The sequence below is a fragment of the Balaenoptera musculus genome, chromosome 7 (assembly GCF_009873245.2).
Source record: "Balaenoptera musculus isolate JJ_BM4_2016_0621 chromosome 7, mBalMus1.pri.v3, whole genome shotgun sequence".
Lineage (NCBI taxonomy): Eukaryota > Metazoa > Chordata > Mammalia > Artiodactyla > Balaenopteridae > Balaenoptera > Balaenoptera musculus.
This window is the reverse complement of record NC_045791.1, coordinates 5,999,629-6,022,216: the sequence shown is the minus strand read 5'-3', so window position 1 is coordinate 6,022,216 and position 22,588 is coordinate 5,999,629. Positions and strand designations below refer to the sequence as shown.

Below are 22,588 nucleotides of genomic sequence, written 5' to 3'. Positions count from 1 at the left end.
CTCTGGTCCCTCCTGGTCCCTGCAACCTTTGATTTTCTCCCCAGGTCCACTTTCTCATTCACCTTTCAGCATTTTCTTACCCACTCCCCCCACACTGATGTTCAATGATGACCCAGAAATGCATGTTAGTGGTGTGGTTTTAGACCTCCAGCAGCTCTGAGGACGTCTTTGGGAACCAGCAGCTTACCCTTCTCCCCTCGGGTGATAGTCATCCCCATTCTGATTCTTAAGATTAGGTAGACCCTGGGGCCAATGCAAGGTACTGACCACCATGGGCTCAGCCACAGTGACCTGCCTCAGAGCTGGACAAGAGGGTCTGAGCTAAGAAGAAGCATCTCACCTCAAAGGGGCAGGAACTTGCACATACCCCTGGGCTTCCCCTCAGGAGCAACCCCTTACCCGCCTTCCTGGGATGTGGGCGGGGCTGCTTCCATCCCCCAGGACCCATTCATCCATCCACCTATCCACCCACCCATCCATCCAGTCACTCAGCAATCATATCGTGAACTCCTTCTGGGATGAGTAAGGCACAGTTCTGCTCCTAAGTTTCTCACAAATGTGGGAGAAACAGAAGTAAGTGACATAAGAAAAAAACAGAAGTAAGGGATGACGTAGCAAGAGCTGCTGCATGTGAGACGTGTGTGCCTGTGTGTGAGTACATGTGTGCATGTGTATGTGTTCCTAACTCATTTCGGATCAAGTTCAGAGACACTGAGGTGAGAGACAATATGGGGTATTTCAGGAACCGCATGAAATTCAGCACATCCTGGGGGAAGAGGTGAGATACAGGGCAAGCTGAAAAGGTGGGCAGGTTAGGATCCTGAAGGACCTTGAACGCTATAAAGATACAGCACACTCTTAGCTGTGGAGAGGCATGACATGATTGATTTTTTCCATCTTTTAAAGATTACTTGGTTGGTTAAATGAAGAATGATTTTTGGAGAGAACGGAAGAAGCAAGTCCACCTGGGAGGCTTCCATTCTACCAAGTGATAGGGGACTAAGGGATGGGCAGGAGGGGAGAAACCCTCAAGTTTTTCCTTTCTTTTAATGTCTGTTATCTGGTTTTGGTATTACGGTAATGCTGGCCTCATTGAATGAGTTAGGAAGTGGTCTCTCTGCTTCTATTTCTTGGAAGATATTGTAGAGAATTGGTATCATTTTTTTCCTTAAACGTTTGGTAGACTTTATCAATGAAACCATCTGAGCCTGGCATGTTCTTTTTTGAAAAGTTCTTAATTATTAATTCAATTTTTCTAGGTATAGGTATACCTAGGTATAGACCTATGTAGATAGTCTATTTCTTTTTATGAGAGTTTCAGTAGATTGCATCTTTCAGGGAATTGGTCCACTTCATCTAAGTTACCAAATTCGTAGGGATAGGGTTGTTCATAATATTGCTTTATTACCCTTTTAATGTCCCTGGGATCAGATCAGTTATCAATGGGGTGTCCCTCTTTCATTTCCATATTAGAAATTGTGTCTTCTCTCTTTTTTTCTTGGTTAGCCTGGCTAGAGGTTTATCAGTCTAATTGATGTTTTCTAAGAACCAGATTTTGGTTTCATTGATTTTCTCTGTTGATTTCCTGTTTTCAATTTCATGATTTCTGCTCTAATTTTAAATATTCATTTATTTTTCTTATTGCTTTAGGATTATATTGCTCCTCTTTCTCTAAGGTGGAAGCTTAGATCATTAATTTTATACCTTTTATTTTTGAATTAAAAAAATTTCCTGATATATAGTGGATTTACGTATTATATTAGTTTCAGGTGTACAGCATAGTGACTCAGTATTTTTACAGATTATACTCCATTAAAAGTTATTACAAGATAATGGCTATATTTCCCTGTGCTATACAATATATCTGTGTTGCTTAGTTTGTGTCTCTTAACCCGATACCCCTAACTTGCCCCTCCCTCTTCCCTTTCCCTCTTGGAAACCATTAGTTTTCTATATCTGTGAGTCTGTTTGTGTTTTGCTATATACATTCATTTGGTTTTTTTTTTTTTTTTTTTTGGCTGCACCGTGCAGCATGTGGGATCTCGGTTCCCCAACCAGGGATCGAACCCATGCCCCCTGCAGTGGAAGCTCAGAGTCTTAACCACTGGACCGCCAAGGAAGCCCCTCATTTGTATTATTTTTTAGATTCCACATATAAGTGATATCATACAGTATTTGTCTTTCTCTATTTGACTTATTTCACTAAACATAATATTCTCTAGGACCACCCACATTGCTGCAAAGGGCAGAATTTCATTCTTATTTTATGGCCAAGTAATAGTCCATTGTATATTTATGTACCACATCTTCTTTATCCATTTGTCTGTTGATGGACACTCGGGTAACTTCCATATCTTGGCTATTGTAAACAGTGCTGCTGTGAGCACTGAGGCACATGTATCTTTTCAAATTAGTATTTCTGGTTTTTTCTGGATATATACCCAGGAGTGCAAATGCTGGATCATATGGAAGTTCTATTTTTAGGTTTTTTGAGGATGATGATAGCCATTTTGACAGGTGTGAAGTTTCTCATTGTGTTTTTGATTTGCATTTCTCTGATAATTAGTAATGTTGAGCATTTTTTCTTTTTTTAAATATTTATTTATTTATTTATTTTGTTGCGCTGGCTCCTTAGTTGCAGCACATGGGCTCCTTAGTTGTGGCTTACGGACTCCCTAGCTGTGGCATGCAAACTCATAGTTGTGGCATGCATGTGGGATCTAGTTTCCTGACCGGGTATCAAACTCAGGCCCCCTACATTGGGAGTGTGGAGTCTTATCCACTTCGCCACCAGGGAAGTCCCCAAGCATTCATTCATATGCCTGTTGGCCATCTGTATATCTTCTTTGGAAAAATGTATATTCAGGTTTTCTGCCCATTTTTAAATTGGGTTCTTTGGTTTTTGTTTTGTTTTTGAGATTGAGTTGTATGAACTGTTTATACATTTTGGATATTAACCCCTTATCAGTCATATAATTTGCAAGTATATTCTCCCATTTAGTAGGTTGTCTTTTCATTTTGTTGATGCTTTCCATGCTGTGAAAAAGCTTTTAGGTTTAATTAGGACCCATTTGTTTATTTTTGCTTTCATTTCATTTGCCTTAGGAGACAGCTCCAAAAATTATTGCTACAATTTATGTCAGAGTGTTCTGCCTATTTTCTCTTGTAGGAGTTTTACAGTTTCAGGTCTCACATTTAGTCTTTAAACCATTTTGAGTTTATTTTGTATATGGTGTGAGGAAATGTTTGAATCTCATTGTTTTACATGCAGCTGTCTAGTTTTACCAGCAGAACTTATTGAAGAGACTGTATTTTCTCTATTATATATTCTTGCCTCCTTTGTCATATATTAATGGACCATAAATACATGGGTTTATTTCTGGGCTCTCTATTCTGTTCCATTGATTGATATGTCTATTTTTGTGCCAATATCATGCTGTTTTGATTACTGTAGCTTTGTAATATAACCTGAAGTCAGGGAGCATGATGCCTCTAGCTTCGTTCTTTCTCAAGATAGTTTTGGCAATTTGGGGTCTTCTGCGGGTCCATAAAAAATTTAGAATTATTTTTCCTAGTTCTGTGAAAAATGTCATGGGTATTTTGACAGGGATTACATTAAGTCTGTATATTGCTTTTGGTAGTATGGACATTTTAACAATATTATTCTTCCAATCCAAGAACACAGGATATCTTCCCACTTCTTTGTATCATTTTCAAATTCCTTCATCAATGTTTCATTGTTTTCAGAGTACAGGTTTTTCACCTTCTTGGTTAAGTCTACTCCTAGTTATTTTATTCTTTTTGATGTGTTTGTAAATAGGATTTTTTCCTTAATTTCTCTTTCTTATAGTTCATTATTATTGTATGGAAAAACAACAGATTTCTGTACATTAATACTGTATCCTGTAACTTTACTGAATTCACTTATTAGTTCTAATCATGTTTTGGTGGAGGCTCTAGGGTTTTCTATATATAGTATCATCTCACCTGCAAATAATGGCAGTTTTACCTCTTCCCTTCCAATTTGAATGCCTTTTACTTCTTTTTCTTGTGTGATTGCTGAGTCTAGGACTTCCAATACTGTGTTAAATAGAAGTGGCAAGAGTGGGCATCCTTGTCTTGTTCCTGATTTTAGAGGAAAAGCTTTCAGGTCTTCACTGTTGAATATGATATTAGTTGTGGGCTTGTCATAAATGGACTTTATTATGTTGAGATATTCCCTCTATAACAATTTTGATGAAAGTTTTTATCATGCATGGGTGTTGAATTTTGTGAAATGCTTTTTCTGCATCTATTGAGATGATCATGTGCTTTTTTATCCTTCCTTTTGTTAATGTGGCATATCACATTGATCAATTTGTAAAAATTGAACCATCCTTGCACCCCTGGAATAAATCCCACTTGATCATGGTGTATGATTCTTTTTATATATTGTTGAATTAAATTTGCTATTTTTTTGAGGACTTTTGCATCTATATGCATCAGAAATATTGGCCTGTAAGCTACTTTTTTTTCTTTGTAGTGTCTTTGTCTAGTTTTGGTGTCAGGGGAATGGTGGTGGCTTCATAGAATGGTTTGTGGAGTGTTCCATCCTCTGATATTTTTGGAATAGTTTGGGAAGAATAGGTATTAGCTCTTCTTTATATGTTTGGTAAGATTTCCCTGTGAAGCTGTCTAGTCCTGGGCTTTTGCTTGCCAGGAAGTGTTTTTGTTTTTCTGTTTTAATTACAAATCAGCTTCACTGCTAATGATTGGTTTGTTCACGTTGTATATTTCTTCCTGACTTACTATTGGAAGGTTGTATGTTTCTAAAAATATTGTCCATTTCTTCTAAGTTATTCAGTTTGTTGACATATAACTGTCTGTAGCAGTCTCTTACAAATTTTTGCATCTCTGTTGTATTGGTTGTTATTTCTCCTCTTTCATTTATTATTTTGTTTATTTGTGTCTTATTTGGTTTATTTGGATCTCTCTTTTCTTCTTGATGAGGCTGGCTAAAGGTTTATCAATTTTGTTTATCTTTTCAACAAACATGCTCTTGGTTTCATTGATCTTTTCTATTGTTTTTTGGTCTCTATTTTATTTATTTCCTTTCTGATTTTTATTATTTCCTTCTTCGGCTGACTTTGGGCTTTGCTTGTTCTTTTTTTTCCTTTAGATGGAATGTTAAGTTGTTTATTTGAGATTTTTCTTGTTTCTTGAGATAGGCCTGTATTGCTGTGTATCCTTCTTAGAACTGCTATGCAGCATCTCAAAGATTTTGGAAAGTTCTGTTCACATTTTCATTTGTCTTAAGGTATCTTCTAATTTCCTCTTTGATTTCTTCATTGACTCATTGGTTTTTAGTAGCATGTTGTTTAGTCCCCACATGTTTTTGCCATTTTTCTTCCTGTAATGAATTGTTAGTTTCATACCATTGTGGAAAAAAAAATTGCTTGATATAATTTCTTTCTTCTTAAATTTGTTGAGACTTATTTTGTGGCTGAGCATGTGATCTATCCTGGAGAACGTACCATGTGCATTTGAAAAGAGTGTATATTCTGCTGGTTTTAGATGGAATGTCCTGTGATACGTATTCAGTCCAACTGGTCTATTGTGTCATTTAAGACCACTGTTCCCTTACTGATTTTCTGTCTCTATGATCTGTCTATTGATGCAAATGGGGTATAAAGCCCCTACTATTTTTTTTCTTTTTTTAACATCTTTATTGGAGTATTATTGCTTTACAATAGTGTGTTAGTTTCTGCTGTATAACAAAGTGAATCAGCTATATGTATGCATACATCCCCATATCTCCTCCATCTTGCATCTCCCTCCCACCCTCCCTATCCCACCCCGTAGGTGGACACAAACACCGAGCTGATCTCCCTGTGCTATGCAGCTGCTTCCCACTAGCTATCTGTTTTACATTTGGTAGTGTGTATATGTCCATGCCACTCTCTCACTTCGTCCCAACTTACCCTTCCCCCTCCCGTGTCCTCAAGTCCATTCTCTATGTCTGCATCTTTATTCCTGTCCTGCCCCTAGGTTCTTCAGAACCTTTTTTTTTTTTTTTCGATTCCATATATATGTGTTAGCATACGGTATTTGTTTTTCTCTTTCTGACTTACTTCACTCTATATGACAGTCCCTAGGTCCATCCACCTCACTACAAATAACTCAATTTCATTTCTTTTTATGACTGAATAATATTCCATTGTATATATGTGCCACATTTTCTTTATCCATTCATCTGTTGATGGACACTTAGGTTGCTTCCATGTCCTGGCTATTGTAAATAGAGCTGCAGTGAACATTGTGGTACATGATTCTTTTTGAAGTATGGTTTTTTCAGGGTATATGCCCAGTAGTGGGATTGCTGGGTTGTATGGTGGTTCTATTTTTAGTTTTTTGAGGAACCTCCATACCGTTCTCCATAGTGGCTGTATCAATTTACATTCTCACCAACAGTGCAAGAGGGCTCCTTTTTCTCCACACCCTCTCCAGCATTTATTATTTATAGATTTTTTGATAATGGCCATTCTGACCAGTGTGAGGTGATTCCTCATTGTGGTTTTGATTTGCATTTCTCTAATGATTAGTGATGTTGAGCATCCTTTCATGTGTTTGTTGCCAATCTGTGTATCTTCTTTGGAGAATGTCTATTTAGGTCTTCTGCCTGTTTTTGGATTGGGTTGTTTGATTTTTTGATATTGAGCTGCATGAGCTGCTTGTATATTTTGGAGATTAACCCTTGGTCAGTTGCTTCGTTTGCAAATATTTTCTCCCATTCTGAGGGTTGTCTTTTCATCTTGTTTATGGTTTCCTTTACTGTGCAAAAGCTTTTAAGTTTCATTAGGTCCCATTTGTTTATTTTTGTTTTTATTTCCATTTCTTTAGGAGGTGGGTCAAAAAGGATCTTGCTGTGATTTATGTCATGGAGTGTTCTGCCTATGTTTTCCTCTAAGAGTTTTATAGTGTCTGGCCTTACATTTAGGTCTTTAATCCATTTTGAGTTTATTTTTGTGTTTGGTGTTAGGGAGTGTTCTAATTTCATTCTTTTGCATGTAGCTGTCCAGTTTTCCCAGTACCACTTATTGAAAAGACCGTCTTTTCTCTATTGTATATTCTTACCTCCTTTATCAAAGATAAGGTGACCATATGTGTGTGGGTTTATCTCTTGGCTTTCTATGCTGTTCCACTGATCTATATTTCTGCTTTTGTGCCAGTACCATATTGTCTTGATAACTGTAGCTTTGTAGTATAGTCTGAAGTCAGGGAGTCTGATTCCTCCAGCTCCGTTTTTCTTTCTCAAGATTGCTTTTGCTATTCGGGGTCTTTGGTGTTTCCATACAAATTGTGAAATTTTTTGTTCTACTTCTGTGAAAAATGCCATTGGTAGTTTGATAGGGATTGCACTGAATCTGTAGATTGCTTTGCGTAGTTTAGTCATTTTCACAGTGTTGATTCTTCCAATCCAAGAACATGGTATATCTCTCCATCTGTTTGGATCACCTTTAATTTCTTTCATCAGTGTCTTATAGTTTTCTGCATACAGGGCTTTTGTCTCCTTAGGTAGGTTTATTCCTAGGTATTTTACTCTTTTTGTTGCAATGGTAAATGGGAGTGTTTCCTTAATTTCTCTTTTAGATTTTTCATCATTAGTGTATAGGAAGGCAAGAGATTTCTGTGCATTAATTTTGTACCCTGCTACTTTACCAAATTCATTGATTAGCTCTAGTAGTTTTCTGGTAGCATCTTTAGGATTCTCTATGTATAGTATCATGTCATCTGCAAACAGTGACAGTTTTACTTCTTCTTTTCCAATTTGGATTCCTTTTATTTCTTTTTCTTCTCTGATTGCTATGGCTAAAACTTCCAAAACTATGTTGAATAATAGTGGTGAGAATGCGTAACCTTGTCTTGTTCCTGATCTTCATGGAAATGGTTTAAGGTTTTCACCATTGAGAACGATGTTGGCTGTGTGTTTGTCATATATGGCCTTTATTATGTTGAGGTAAGTTCCCTCTATGCCTACTTTCTGGAGGGTTTTTATCAAAAATGGGTGTTGAATTTTGTCAAAAGCTTTTTCTGCATCTATTGAGATGATCATATGGTTTTTCTCCTTCAGTTTGTTAATATGGTTTATCACATTGATTGATTTGCATATACTGAAGAATCCTTGCATTCCTGGGATAAACCCCACTTGATCATGGTGTCTGATCCTTTCAGTGTGCTGTTGGATTGTGTTTGCTAGTATTTTCTCGAGGATTTTTGCATCTATGTTCATCAGTGATATTGGCCTGTAGTTTTCTTTTTTGGTGGCATCTTTGTCTGGTTTTGGTATCAGGGTGATGGTGACCTTGTAGAATGAGTTTGGGAGTGTTCTTCCCTCTGCTATATTTTGGAAGAGCTTGAGAAGTATAGGTGTTAGCTCTTCTCTAAATGTTTGATAGAATTCGCCTGTGAAGCCATCTGGTCCTGAGCTTTTGTTTGTTGGAAGATTTTTAATCACAGTTTCAATTTCAGTGCTTGTGCTTGGTCTGTTTATATTTTCTATTTCTTCCTGGTTCAGTCTTGGAAGGTTGTGAAGTCCCCTACTATTATTGTATTGTTGTCAATTTTTCCTTTTTATGTCTGTTAATATTTGCACCTATATTTAGGTGCTCCTGTATTGGGTGCATATATGTTAATGAGTGTAATATCCTCTCCTGATATTGATCCCTTTACCATTATATAATGCTCTTCTTTGTCTTTTGTTATAGACTCTGTTTTAAAGTCTCTTTTGCCTGATATGAGTGTTGCCACCCCACTTTCTTGTCATTTACATTTTTAAAAATACATTTATTTATTTATTTATTTATTTATTTTTGACTCCATTGGTTCCTTGTTGCTGCACATGGGCTTTCTTTAGTTGCAGTGAGAGGAGGCTACTCTTCGTTGTGGTGCACGGGCTTCTCATTGTGGTGGCTTCTCTTGTTGTGAAGCACAGGCTCTAGGCACGCGGGCTTCAGTAGTTGTGGCTCACAGGCTCTAGAGAACAGGCTCAGTAGTTGTGATGCACAGGCTTAGTTTTTCTGTGGCATGTGGGATCTTACTGGACCATGGCTTGAACCCGTGCCCCCTGCATTGGCAGGCAGATTCTTTACCACAACACCACCAGGGAAGCCCTTGTCATTTACATTTGGATATCTTTTTCCATCCCCTCACTTTCAGTCTGTGTGTGTGTTTAGCTCTGAAGTGATTCTCTTACAGGCAGCATATAGATGTCTCATTTTTAATCCAATCAGCCACCTTATGCCTTTTGATTGGAGCATTGCTTGTCTTCCAGTTGTTTTGGTAATCCTTCCTTGTTCTTTTCTTCTTCTTTTAGTTTCTTCCCTTGTGGTTTGCTGATTTCATTTAGTGGTATGTTTCTGTTCTTTCTCTCTTGTTTCTGTGTATCTATGGTAGGTTTTTGATTTGGGATTACCATGGGGTTCATATATGTTGATCTATAACTATATTTAATTGTTTTAAACAGGTAGTCCTGTTAAAATTAAATTAAAATTAAAATTAAATGTGTTAATTTCAAACACATTCTAAAAGAGCTACATTTTTTATTCTTTTCCCCCATACTTTGTGTTTTTGGTGTCATATTTTATATCTTCATGTTTATACCTTTACTGATTATTGTAGTTATACCTAGTTTTATTTTAATTTTTTTTAGTTACACTTAGTTTTATTTTAATTTTTTGTCTTTTAACCTTCATACTAGCTTATTTAAGTGGCTGATCCTCAGCCTTTACTATATATGTGCCTTTACTAGTGGGATTTTTTTCTTTCCTATAGATACTTACTTCTTCTTATAGCTTTTTCTTTTCCACTTTGAGAAGACCCTTTAACATTTCTTTTAGGGTTATTTTAGTACTAATGAACTCTTTCAGGTTTTGCTGGTTTGAAAAGTTGTTTATCTCTCCTTGAATTCTAAATGATAATCTTGCTGGGTAGAGTATCCTAGATTTCAGGTTTTTCCCTTTCAACATTTTAAATATATCATGTCACTTCCTTTTGGTCTGTAAAGCTTCTGCAGAAAAACCAGCTGAGAGTCTTATTGGGGTTCCCTTGTATATAACTCTGGTTTTCTCTTGCTGCCTCTAGAATTCTCTTTTTTCTTTAACTTTTGCCATTTTAATTATGATATGTCTTGGTGTAGGTCTGTTTGTGTTCATCTTGTTTGGGACTCTCTGTGCTTCCTGTACCCAGATATCTGTTTCCTTCTTCAGGCTTGGGAAGTTTTCAGCCATAATTTCATTAAATACATTTTTTACGTTCTTCTCTATCTCTTCTTCTTCTGGGACTCCTATGCTGTAAATATCGGTACACTTGATGTTGTCCCAAAGATCCCTTAAACTGTTTTCATTTTTAAAAATTTGTTTTTCTTTTTACTGTTTTGTTTGGGTGATTTCCACTATTCTACCTCCAGATCACTTATGTGTTGTTCTGTATCACCTAGTCTGTTGTTCATTCCTTCTAGAACACTTTTCATTTGAGTTATTGTATTCTTCAGTTCTGACTGGTTCTTTTTTATATTTTCTAGTTCCTTGTTAAAATTCTCCCTTGTTCATCTACTCTTTTCCTTAATTCAGTTAACATTGTTATTACTAATGCTTTGAATTCTTTATCTAGTAAATTATTTATTTCTGTTTCATTAGTTGTTTTTTTTTAGGGGTTTTCTCTTGTTCTTTCAATTGAGACAAATTCTTCTCTCTTCTCATTTTAATTATCTTTCTCTGTCTCTATGAATTTAAGTGAAATTTTTACCTATGGTGGTCTTGAAAGTGTGTCCTTATGTGGGAGCATCCCTATACATTTTGCTTGTGCCCAGTGGCTTTGCTGGGAGAGATGGGTTTGATGTGAACACAAGTGATGTCTTTCCCCAGGGTGTGTTGGCAGCTGTCTTCTTGGTAGTAGGTGGGGCTGGAGAAGGAGGGGCTAGGGCTAGAGCCAGGTGTGAAGTGGGGCTTACCCTTTCCTCAGTGGCCAACGTTGCCTTATCAAGGGTGGGGTTACGTCTCAAGTTGCTGGAACAGAAGCCCTGAGTGTCAGGTGTGAGCTGGCTAAGTTCCCTTTAAGTGTGTGCTCTTCCCCCTCCCAGCACCAGCACCTTCAGCCCCAGAGGGGAGCAGAGCTGGAGCAAGAGGCGCTGGACTGGGTATTCAATGAACGTTGGGCACAGACTATGTTGATATGGCCACTGTCAAAGATCTGGAGTGCCTCTGATGTATCACTTGTGCAATCACCGGTAATGACGGCCCCCTCCCTGCTCAGAAGCTGCTTAGTGTTTGAGCTGCCACAGAGTCTCATAGCCAAGCTTTTTCCTTGGCCATGGCAGCCCTCACTCCAGTGTGGAGCTGTGACGTGGGGCAAACAGTGCTGGAGCATTTGCTCAGCTCAGGTTAGGGCACGCTCTGGGGTGGTCCTGGGAAACCAGTCAGACAGCTGTGTGGTTTCAATCTGCCCTCTCCACCCTGCTTCGGGAGCAGACAGGTGTTCATGTGTTCCTCACAAGCAAGGTACAGGATTTCCACCTCCCTCCTGTTAGTCCCACTTGCCCTCCAATGAGCCAAGGGGGCTTGTCTTCCCTTTGTCAGACCCCAGGGTTAGAGCACCCAATATGTTGCTCAAACTGCTCCCTCTCCAGGGAGGGTCTCTGCCCATGTAATCTCTCTTTTCTTCTGAGTCCCCTCCCAGGGGCACAGACCCCCACCTGACAGCTTCTCTTCCCTTCCTACCCAATTTTGTGTGTATCTTTCTTAGAGCCTTGGTTGTACAGGAGTCTTTCTGTTAGTCTCTAGTTAGTTTTCCGCAAGAATTGTTCCATATGTAGATGTATTTTTGATATGTTCGTGGGGGGAGGTGAGTTCTGTGTCTTCCTACTCCACCATCTTGATTTGGATCCTCATCTTTTTAAATATAGTCTTTCAGTATTATAAATTTCCTTCTAAGCACTGCTTTCACTGCATTCCACAACTTTTAGTAAGTTGTATCTTCATTTTCATTTAGTTGAAAACACTTTAAGAATTTTCTTGAGACTTTGACTTGTGTTATTTATAAGTATGTTTCTTAATCTCCAAATATTTGGGGATTTTCTAGCTATTTTGATTTCTAGTTCAATTTTTTTGTAGTCTGACAACAGACATTGTATGATTTTTATTTTTTAAATTTTCTCAGGGGTGTTATGGCCCAGAAGGTGGCCTATCTTGGTGAATGTTCCATGTGAACTTGAGAAGAAGGTATATTCTGCTGTTGTTAGATGAAGTATTCTACAAGTGTCAATTAGATCCAGTTGACTAACAATGCTATGCATTTCAACTATGTACTTATTGATTTTATGCCTGCCAAATATGTCATTACTGATAAAGGGGTGTTAAAGCCTCCAACCATAATAGTGGATTTATTTTTTTCTCCTTGTAGGTTTATCAGTTTACCACATGTATTTTGATGCTCTGTTGTTACACACATACATGTTAAGTAAAGTTATGTCTTCTTTGGAAATTGGCCCCTTTATTATTATGTAATTCCCCTTTATATTCCTCATAATTTTCGTTGCCCTGAAGTCAGCACTACCTAAAATTAGTATAGCTACTCCAGCTTTCTTTTTTTTTTAATATTTATTTATTTATTTGGTTGTGCTGGGTCTTAGTTGTGGCAGGGGGCCTCCTTAGTTGTGGCTCGTGGGCTCCTTAGCTGCAGCTCCTGATCTTAGTTGCAGCTCGCCAGCTCCTTAGTTGCCACACATGGGCTCCTTAGTTGCAGCTCCAGGGTTCCTTAGTTGCGGCTCACTGGCTCTTTAGTTGCAGCACGCAGACTCCTTAATTGTGGCACGCAAACTCTTAGTTGTGGCATGCATGTGAGATCTAGTTCCCCGACCAGGGATTGAATCCAGGCCCCCTGCATTAGGAGTGCAGAGTCTTATCCACTACACCACCAGGGAAGTCCCCAGCTTTCTTTTGATTAATATTAACATGGTATATTTTTCTCTATCTCTTTATCTTTAATCTATCTGTGTCTTTATATTTAAAGTGAGTTTCTTGCAGACAACATATAGTTGGGAGCCTCAAGCTTTTAAAAGATGAAATCTTCAGATCCTAGTGATCATTTAGATATGAGGATCATAGGACGACTGAAGTGTTTTCTTCAACAATTGCTAGTTTCATTCACTGAGATAAAGAATGAAGGGGAAAGAGCAGATTTAAGGACAGAGGAGATGTGTGGTCATGTTGAGTTTGTTGTGCCCATGGCTTATCTGCTGGAGATATCCAGAGACTAGGGCCTTGGTGGAGCTGGAGTTCCGGATAGAGATGAGGGTTTGAGACATTGACTTCAGACTCAGAAGTGCTTTGATTCTGTCAGTGGCCCTGGGAGAGGGTGGGAATGTGCAAGGGGAGTGGGCAGACTGAAGGAGAATAGAATGAGGACCACCATATCAATGAGAATTCTTTGGTTTCAATGACAGAGTACAGATGGCTTAGCTCAAATAACAAAGTGCAAAAAGTCAAAGACAGGATTTCTGTCTTTTGTTTCATTCCCTCCTGTCCTTCCAACTTTCTTCTCTCATATCAGCTATTTTCAGGACAGTAGGACCATAGCCCCTGGCAGTTCTGAAATCACATTTCAGAACTTTGTAACTAGAGAAGAAAACTAATCCCCAGCTCCAATTCAGAACATCTCAGCGAAAGCCCTTTCTTGGATCGCATGCCATCTTTGAGGTACCATGATTCATGGTTCCCATCAGAAACATTTTGGACAAAGGGAGGAGAATTTCCCTCAAAAGAAAATAGGGGAAGGCACATCAGGCAGACAAAAACAACCAGCATCTCTCTCAGACACCAAGAGATCAAGGTGAGGGAAAGGGCCCTGGGAGGAGATTGAGGGGACCCCCAAAAGCAACGGAATGACAGGGAAGTGTAGTCCTGCAGAAGCCAAGGGGGCATGCTCAGGGAACAGGGCATGGCTGAAAAAGTCCTGGCATGGACTTGAGCAATGTTGGCCCTGGAGGAGTCGGTGCAGCATTTATGGGTATGTGTGTGTGACCCAAGGCTTGGGAAGGCATGAAGGGTGAGATAGTGGAGGCAGCATGATGGGGCAACTCTTTCAGGCAGTTCAGCTGTGGAATAGAAACAAGAGGAGGGCAATAGCTGGAGGCAGTCATGAGGCCAAGAAAATTCATTTTAAGATAGACAAAACTTGCATCTCTATGCAGGGAGGAAAACCAGAAGAGTAAGAAAGAATGAAGATGTGAGAGGGAGAGGTAATTGTATTAGTTATCTACTGCTGCATAACAAATTACTCCAAGATTTTGCAGCTTAAAATGACAAATATTTATTTCCTCACCCAATTTCTGAAATCCAAGAACAGCTTATCTGGGTGGTTCTGGGCCAGGAACACTCACGTGGTTTATATTTATTTTCTAGGGTTGCCCTAACAAAATGCCACTGACTAGGCAGCTTAAACAATAGATATTTATGTTCTCATAATTCTGGAGCTGGAAGTCTCAGACCAAAGATGTTGGCAGGGGTGGTTCTTCCCAAGGCCCCTCTCCTTGGCTTGCAGACAGTTACCCTCTTGCTACTTTGTCCTCGTATGGCCATCCCTCTGCATGTACAGCTCTGGTATTTCTTCCTCTTCTTACAAGGATATCAGTCATGTTGGATTACGCCCCACCCTCACAGCTTCAGTTTAACATCACCACCTCTTTAAAAGGGCTTTATCTTCAAATACAGTTCCATTGTGAGGTACTGAGGGTTAGGACTTTCAACATATGAACTTTGTGAGGGGTTCACAATTCAGCTCATAACAAGGTTGCAGTCAGGACGTTGGCTGGAGGTCTGGTCATCTGAAGCCTTGACCATGGCTGGAAGATCTGCTTTCAAGATCACTGGCTGTTGACTGGAGACCTAAGTTCCTCACCACATGGGTCCTCCTTGAGGCTGCTTGAGTATCCTCATGACATGGCAGCAAGTTCCCCCAGGCCGAGCGATCTCAGACAGAGCAAGGAGGAGGACACAGAGCCTTTTATGAACTAGTTTCAGAAGCTACACTCCATCACTCTGACCTTATTCTATTTGTTAGAAGGAAGTCACTAAATCCACATCCACAGTAAGGAGAATGAGTCTCCATATTTGGAAGGGAGCAGTGTCAAAGAATTTGTGGGAGTATTTTAACCACCAGAGTAATTGATAAAGCAAAAGCCCTGATGGAGGAGGCCAGAGAGGGCAGGGCTGGAAGGGTTAGTGTGGGGCTGTCAGGGGGCCCCTTCCCCTGGGCGGTCCCTTAAATGTTCTCAGATATAGGGAAAGGCAGGGAGTGGGCAGAGCTGGAAGCTGAGGGTGATTTTTCTCTCTTTTTTCAATGACACAGATCAAGGTGTTCTGCAGAGTGAGTAGTGGGAGGGAGATTTGAAATAAGAGTGTTGCTGGGTTTTTTTTTTTCCAGAAAGAGCTGACCAGGGCCCACTCAAGTGTCCCTGAGCATTTCTAAGGTCGTAGGGGAGGTGCTGGCCCCTGTCATCAAGATGGTGTGACCCATCCTTGGTGTGCTCAGCGTGGTGCTGGGACTTTGCAAGGTGCGAGCAGGAGTCAAGAACATTCACAAGACAGGGGTGGACCAGAGGGGTCCACAGAGAGTGCAGCTTATTGTACTTTATTTTTGTATTCCGTTTATGGGTACTTACAAAACCACTTTGTTCCAGAAAAGATGTAAGTCAGTTTCTAGGCAGGTTGGGATAGAAATGAAGCTCGGATGCCTGGTTGATAGAATGGAGAGCAAAGCAAGGGCTGAGGGGTCGTGATGAAATGAGGGAACAGTGGGCCATGGGCAGAGGGCCTGGTGCTGGCCTGGGGTGTGGCTAGAGGGTGGCAGCTGGAGGACATGGCTTCTGAAGTGGAGAGGTTCTGGAACACAGGAAGACCAGGGCCAGTCGTGGGGGAGTGGAGGTCAGTAGAGTCTGGGGACCAGAGGAGTGAGAGTCCAGAACACTTGGCAGGTTCATCCCCCAGGGATGGCAGGATTGGTGGGGGGCACCTATGGGACAGATCCTGGTGTCTGGAGAGGGATTATGTCCATGGAGGTCAGTGCCATGGGTGAGGGGGTAGAGGGTGACAGAGCTAAAGAACATGGGTGAGCCTCAGATTCCTACCTGGGGTGGAGAAGTGAGGGGCCAGAGCCACAGTGGGGAGCGAGAGGCAGGCAGTGCCCTCTGTGTCTTTCCCACCCACCACCTCATTGCAGTATGTGAGGCGTGGAGATGGACCAGCCTCCCCTTGAAAGAGCTGTAGCCTCAGACCCTTAAAAAGGAATCTCAATCTGATTACTACCGCCTTTTCCATTGTAGGCACTCAACAAATGCTAGGAGGAGTAGATTGCCATAAACATATAAATGCTCACACACTAAAGAAAAATTGGAATAAGAAAATTCTTTGTCCAGCAGAACAGAGTGGCAAAGACTCTCTGTCACATTCACCCACTACCTACACCTCTACTCTCCTCTTACCTCCCAACTTGGTCCGCTCAACCCAAATGTGCTGACCCCTCACATCCTTTGCACTTTTCCCTCTGCCTTTGCTAAAGTTGCAGCATCCCTAGAGAATCGCTCCCCCTCCCCTTTTATTTTGGTCTCTCGGCTTGCAAGATCTCAGTTCCCTGACCAGGCATTGGACCCGGGCCACGACAGTGAAAGCCCTGAATCCTAACCACTAGGCTACCAGGGAACCCCCGAGAAGGCCCCTCTTTCCTTCCACTGTGAATTCTTACAAATCTGGCAAAGCCATTGTCAAAGGACATCCTCTCCAAGGGCTTCGTTCTCTGTTTCACTGAACGACTATTTCCTGGGTCCCTCCTTGGAGCAAGTCTGTGTTAGAAGCAGGGAGCATATGATGAACGAAAAAGCCAGTACCTGCCTCCCGCAGCTCAGTGGGGCAAGGCTGGGGATGGGTGGGGCTCCTCCTTGAGATCAGGGCCTCCGCCCTCCCCTCCCCTCCCCTCCCTCCCCTCCCCTCCCCTCGCCTCCCTCTCCTCCCCTCCCCTCCCCTCCCCTCCCCTCCCCTCCCTTCCCCTCCCCTCCCCTCCCTCCCCCCCCTCCCTCCCCCACCTGCTGGCAGCTACACAGGCCCGCTTGTGTGCTCCCAGGGCACGGGGGAGGATGCCAGGTGCTGCGGACAGGTTTGCAAGGAGGCAGGTCCAGGTTGAATTCCCAGCTGTGCTACTGATCAACGGGTCACCTTTCCTTTGTTGAGTTCCATGAGTGAAATGGGGGATATCTGTGTTTTGGGGGTGTCTGTGAGGTTTATTTATTTATTTTTGGCTGCGTTGGGTCTTCTTCTTTGCATGGGCTTTCTCTAGTTGCGGCGAGCAGGGGCTACTCTTTGTTGCGTTGTGCGGGCTTCTCATCGTGGTGGCTTCTCTTGTTGCAGAGCATGGGCTCTAGGTGCGCAGGCTTCAGTAGTTGTGGCTCACGGGCTCTAGAGCACAGGCTCAGTAGTTGTGGCGCATGGGCTTAGTTGCTCCGCGGCATGTGGGATCTTCCCGGACCAGGGCTCGAACCCGTGTCCCCTGCATTGACAGGTGGATTCTTAACCACTGCGCCACCAGGGAAGCCCCTGTCTGTGAGGTTTAGATCAAGTATGTTGTGTCTCTAGTTCTGCTGCCTGCTTCCCTCAGCACTCCGTGTGGTGTAGGGTGATGACTGGTGTTCACGGATGTCTGACCAGACACAGCTTGAGCTTCTGGATGGCAGGGATGGTGTCCTAAGGATGTTCAGAACCACCGCACTCCCAGTTGAGCCCAGTGCCAAGTGCAAAACAGACGTTCAGTAAAGATGAGATAGGATGGACCAAGCTGAGAGAGCCTCCTCTCACACTTGTGGTGTGACTGTGACTCATCCTCTCATTCATTGAAGAGTCATTTCTCAGCCCCATGCCAGGCGCTCAGAGCCACGCTGATGAACACACGTGGCTCCTACCCTCCAGGGCTCCAAGTCAGGGCCACGAGGACTGACTTTCTGCTTTCTCTCTGCACACAGGCTGTCAGGAGCGGCTGCCTCAGGATGTCTGGCTTGAGACTGGTAAGAATTGCATCTCTTCCATCAAGGGGTTGTTCGTGGGAGTTGCCAAAGGCTGAGTCAAATCACTCCCAAGGAAAGAAGAAGAGAGGCAATGAGACCCTGTAAGGAAAATACCGGAGACAGGGAGTTTGGAGGAACAAGACAGATTGTCTTAACTAAAGAAAATGACCTTGGCCAACCTTTGGGCTTTGGCAGGGGGACCACACTTGCACAGTAATCCCTCACTTTTATTCAGGGCTTAAAATGTCTTGACAAAACACACTACAATATATAAAATAGGTAACCAACAAGGACCTACTGTATAGCACAGGGAACTATACTCAATATCTTGTAGTAACCTATAATGGAAGAGAATGTAAAAAAAGAATATATATATATATTAATATATATATGTATAACTGAATCACTTTGCTATACACCTGAAACTAACACAACATTGTAAATCAACTATATTTCAATAAAAATTTTAAAAATAAAATAAAATGAAAAATAAAAGAACAGAAAAACAAATGTCTTGACAGGGTATTTCTCAATTGTTGGATCCTTCATTTATCTAAGTAAAGGCAGCACAGAGCCATCTCTAGGCCCATCTCTTCTATGGGAAGAGAAGACATGGCAGGTGGGCACATGGGATCAGGGCACAACACCCATTTCAGCCAATGTCCAGAAGAGCCAGCCCACCTCGGAAGACTGAGGGTCAGGTCTCCCGGAAGTGGATTCTTCATGGCCTTGGGTCTTTGAGCTTCCTTGTAGTAATTTCTGTCTCAGGCTGGGGAAGGAGCTTTCTGCATCATGGGCAGCAGCCAGCTGTCAGGTATTTCTTACCACAAAGAACAACGAAGGTCACGTGGATCTCTCTGCTTTCTGTAATTCATCCGCTATTTCTTGAATCTCAATATAGACTTGACTTTCTTTGCAGCTGATAGCTTCTGCTTTATCTCTTCTCGCTCACTCTTCTCCTGATTCAGCTGTTTCTGCACAGTCAACTTTTTCTTCCAATAGAGTTCATGAAGCAGCTCTATTTTCTGCTGCTTGGCTTCTCATTTATTTCCTAGGAGAGCTTTGGCCAAATGGAGTGAACAAAAGTCATGTTCTAGCTCTTTTATTTATTTTTCCAGCTCATGTTGGCCTGACACCTTATCATTAAGTGTGGACTGGAAATGGTCTTTCTCTTTTTCATCTCTGGTTAATATCAAGTTCACTGTGAGATGCCCATCATCTGTCTTTTTATTTATTTATTTATGTATTTATTTATGTATTTATTTATTTATTTATTGGCTGCGTCGGGTCTTCGACGTATGCAGGATCTTCGTTCAGGCATGCGGGATCTTTCACTGTGGCGTGCAGGCTTCTCTCTAGTTGTGGCGTGCGGGTTTTCTCTTCTCTAGTTGTGGTGCACAGGCTCCAGGGCGCATGGGCTCTGTAGTTATGGTGTGCGGGTTCCAGAGCGCGTGGGCTCTGTAGTCTTTGGCACGTGGGCTCTCTAGTTGAGGTGCGCAAGCTCAGTAGTTGTGGCACTTGGGCCTAGCTGCCCCGCAGCATGTGGGATCTTAGTTCCCTGACCAGGGATCAAACCCACATCCCCAGCGTTGGAAGGTGGATTCTTTACCACTGGACCACCAGGGAAGTCCCCATCATCTGTCTTTGACTGATAATCTTCTCTCTTTGGTAATTTGCCCGCTGTTTCAGCTGCATGCTGCAATTTTCACACTGGAATTTTATCCTTGTTGTAAGAAAGTTTTCTAGGTCTCTGAGGTTCCTGATGTGATTCAATTAGTTCACTGAATCTAGTATGCTGCTCAGGCTGGTCTTCTGTATCCTGTGGCAGCTGTTCCTTACCGTTCTTCTTCATTTCGCTTTTAGTTTTATTAAGTTGTTTTGGGCACACAGTTTGAAGAATCAGTTCCCCACTTCCTCTTCCAGAGAGGTGACCACCCTCGACCTTCTAGTCGATTCATTGATACTTCCCTCTGTGTCTCTAAAGAACATGTGTACAGGGCTGCTTGAGTTTTTGGTTTCAGGCGTCACCTATTACTGACTTCCCACTAGGTGAGAAGGGCCTTAGCTCCTCGCTCCTAACGCCCACCCACAGTACTCATACTGTCTCTCCTTCCTCCCAAAATTGTTAAATCCTAGCTTTCATTAGATCTACATACAGAGTTTACTTGTTTTATCTAAGAAAATGTTCCTCTCGAATGAAATTATGGTTACCAGGGAGGAAGTGTCAGGGGCAGGGAGGGATAGTTAGGGAGTTTGGGATTGACATGTACACACTGCTATATTTAAAGTAGATAACCAACAAGGACCTACTGTAGAGCACAGGGAACTCTGCTCTATATTATATAACAACCTAAATGGGAAAAGAATTTGAAAAAGAAGCGATACATGTATATATATAACTGAATCACTTTGCTGTACACCTGAAACTAACACCACATTCTTTTTTTGTTGTTGTTTTGTTTTTATTTTTGGCTGCGTCGGGTCTTAGTTGCGGCACGCAGGGTCTTCATTGAGGCATGCAGGATCTTTCTTTGCAGCACGTGGGCTCTTCGTTGTGGTGTGTGGGCTTCTCTCTAGTTGTGGCCTGTGGGTTTTCTCTTCTCTAGTTGTGGTGCACAGGCTCCAGGGTGCGTGGGCTCTGTAGTTGTGGCTCATGGATTCCAGAACACATGGGCTCTGTAGTTTGTGGCATGTGGGCTCTAGTTGAGGCACGAGCGCTCAGTAGTTGTGGCATACGGGGTTAGTTGCCCCACAGCATGTAGGATCTTAGTTCCCTGACCAAGGATCGAACCCACGTCCCCTGCATTGGAAGGCGAATTCTTTACCACTGGACCACCAGGGAAGTCCCTAACACAACATTGTTAATCAGCTATACTCCAATATAAAATAAAAAGTTAAAAAAAAGAAAGAAAGAACATGTTCCTCTCAACTGAGCCCTGCAATGTAGTCTAAGTGCTGTGCTTCCCTTTGCTAGACTTTGTAATTGTCCTTCTGCCCTATCTGCTTTGTTTTCTCTGTACTTACGACGACATAACCTCCCCCCACACCCCGCCACCCAGCTTTCTCCCAGATATGTCAATGTCCTTTCAAAATGATTCATCTGGGAGTTCAATCAACTTCATCCTCAGGAAGAAGTTTCTCCCAGAGTTGCTGAGGCCATATCTAAACCGGCATCTTCTACTTCTGAGGCACACGTCTCGGAATTGTCCTGGGGTCTCCTTCACAACCACCCCGAAGATTTCTTTCACGTCTCCTTTGCACTGAATCCCTTTTCTTGGACCCAAGGTTCTTCTCTCTCTTGGTTTACTCCCTTGTTTTGATCAAGCACAACCTGTAATAGCTTCCTGAGAAAGGGTACATATGAAGTAAATATTTTTAACAACTGGCATGTCTAAAAATATGTTTTTTCACATTTGAATGTCAGCTGGGCATAGGATTCCATACTAGATGTAATTTTCCCTGAAAACTGTGAAGACATGTACTCCTTCTGGTTTCCAGCCTTGCTATGGAGAAGGTGGACAACATTTTAATTCTTGAGCCTTTGTATAAAACTTATTTTTCTCTCTGAAAGCTTTTATGATCTTTTCTTTGTCCCAAGTATTTTGAAATTTCTTCATGTGTGTGTTGGTGTGGACCTATATTCATTCTTTGCACTGTTGACTGAAGTTTGTCCCCTAATCGTTTTTCTCCAAAAGGCTTATGGGAAAATGTTGCATCTTCAAAAATGTTTGTTATCTTTATACTGGAAAGACAATTTGGCTGGGTTAAAAAATTATTGGATTTTTTTTTCTATTTTTTTATTGTGGTAAAAAATATAACATTCAATTTACCATCTTAACCATTTTTAAGTGTACATTTCAGTATTGCTACATCTATTCACATTGTTGTGCAACAGAGAACACTTTCATCTTGCACACTTGAAACTCTATACTCATTAAACACTATTTTCCTTCCGTCCTCCTCCAGCCCCTGACAACCACCTTTCTACTTTCTGTTTCTATGATTTTGACTACTTTAGATACTTTCCATGAGTGGAATCATACAGCATGTGTCCTTCTGTGACTGGCTTCTCTTGCTCAGCATAATGTCCTTGAGGTCCATCCACACTGTAGCACATGACAGGATTTCCTTCTTTTTTAAGGCTGCATAATATTCCATGGTGTGTAGTATTCATTGTGCTATGTCATTTTATATAAGGCACTTGAGCATCCATGGATTTTGGTATCTGCAGGGGCTCCTGGAATCAATCCCCCAAGTACTTTTAGGGATGACTGTATATATTACATTTTTGTTTATTTGTTCATCTGCCAATGGACATTTGGGCTGCTTTTACCTCTTGGCTATTATGAATAATGCTGCAATGAACATGGGAATGCAAATATGTCTTTGAGATCCTGCTTTGAATTTTTTTGGATATTTACCCAGAAGTGGGATTGCTGGATCATATGGTAATTCTATTTTTAATTTATTGAGAAACCTTCATACTGTTTTCCCCAGTGGCTGCAC

The 22,588-nt window shown here is 41.5% G+C and overlaps 1 protein-coding gene across 1 annotated transcript in view; it reads left to right on the top strand.

Moving 5' to 3' along the window:
- Nucleotides 1-22,588, top strand: part of MYO7B (myosin VIIB) — a 103,116-nt gene that overhangs the window by 4,965 nt on the left and 75,563 nt on the right. The window contains exon 2 of the mRNA XM_036856979.1: nt 18,041-18,082. Within this exon, the coding sequence (XP_036712874.1) occupies nt 18,065-18,082 (18 nt within the window). The 5' untranslated portion in view covers nt 18,041-18,064. The remainder of the gene's footprint in view (nt 1-18,040; nt 18,083-22,588) is intronic.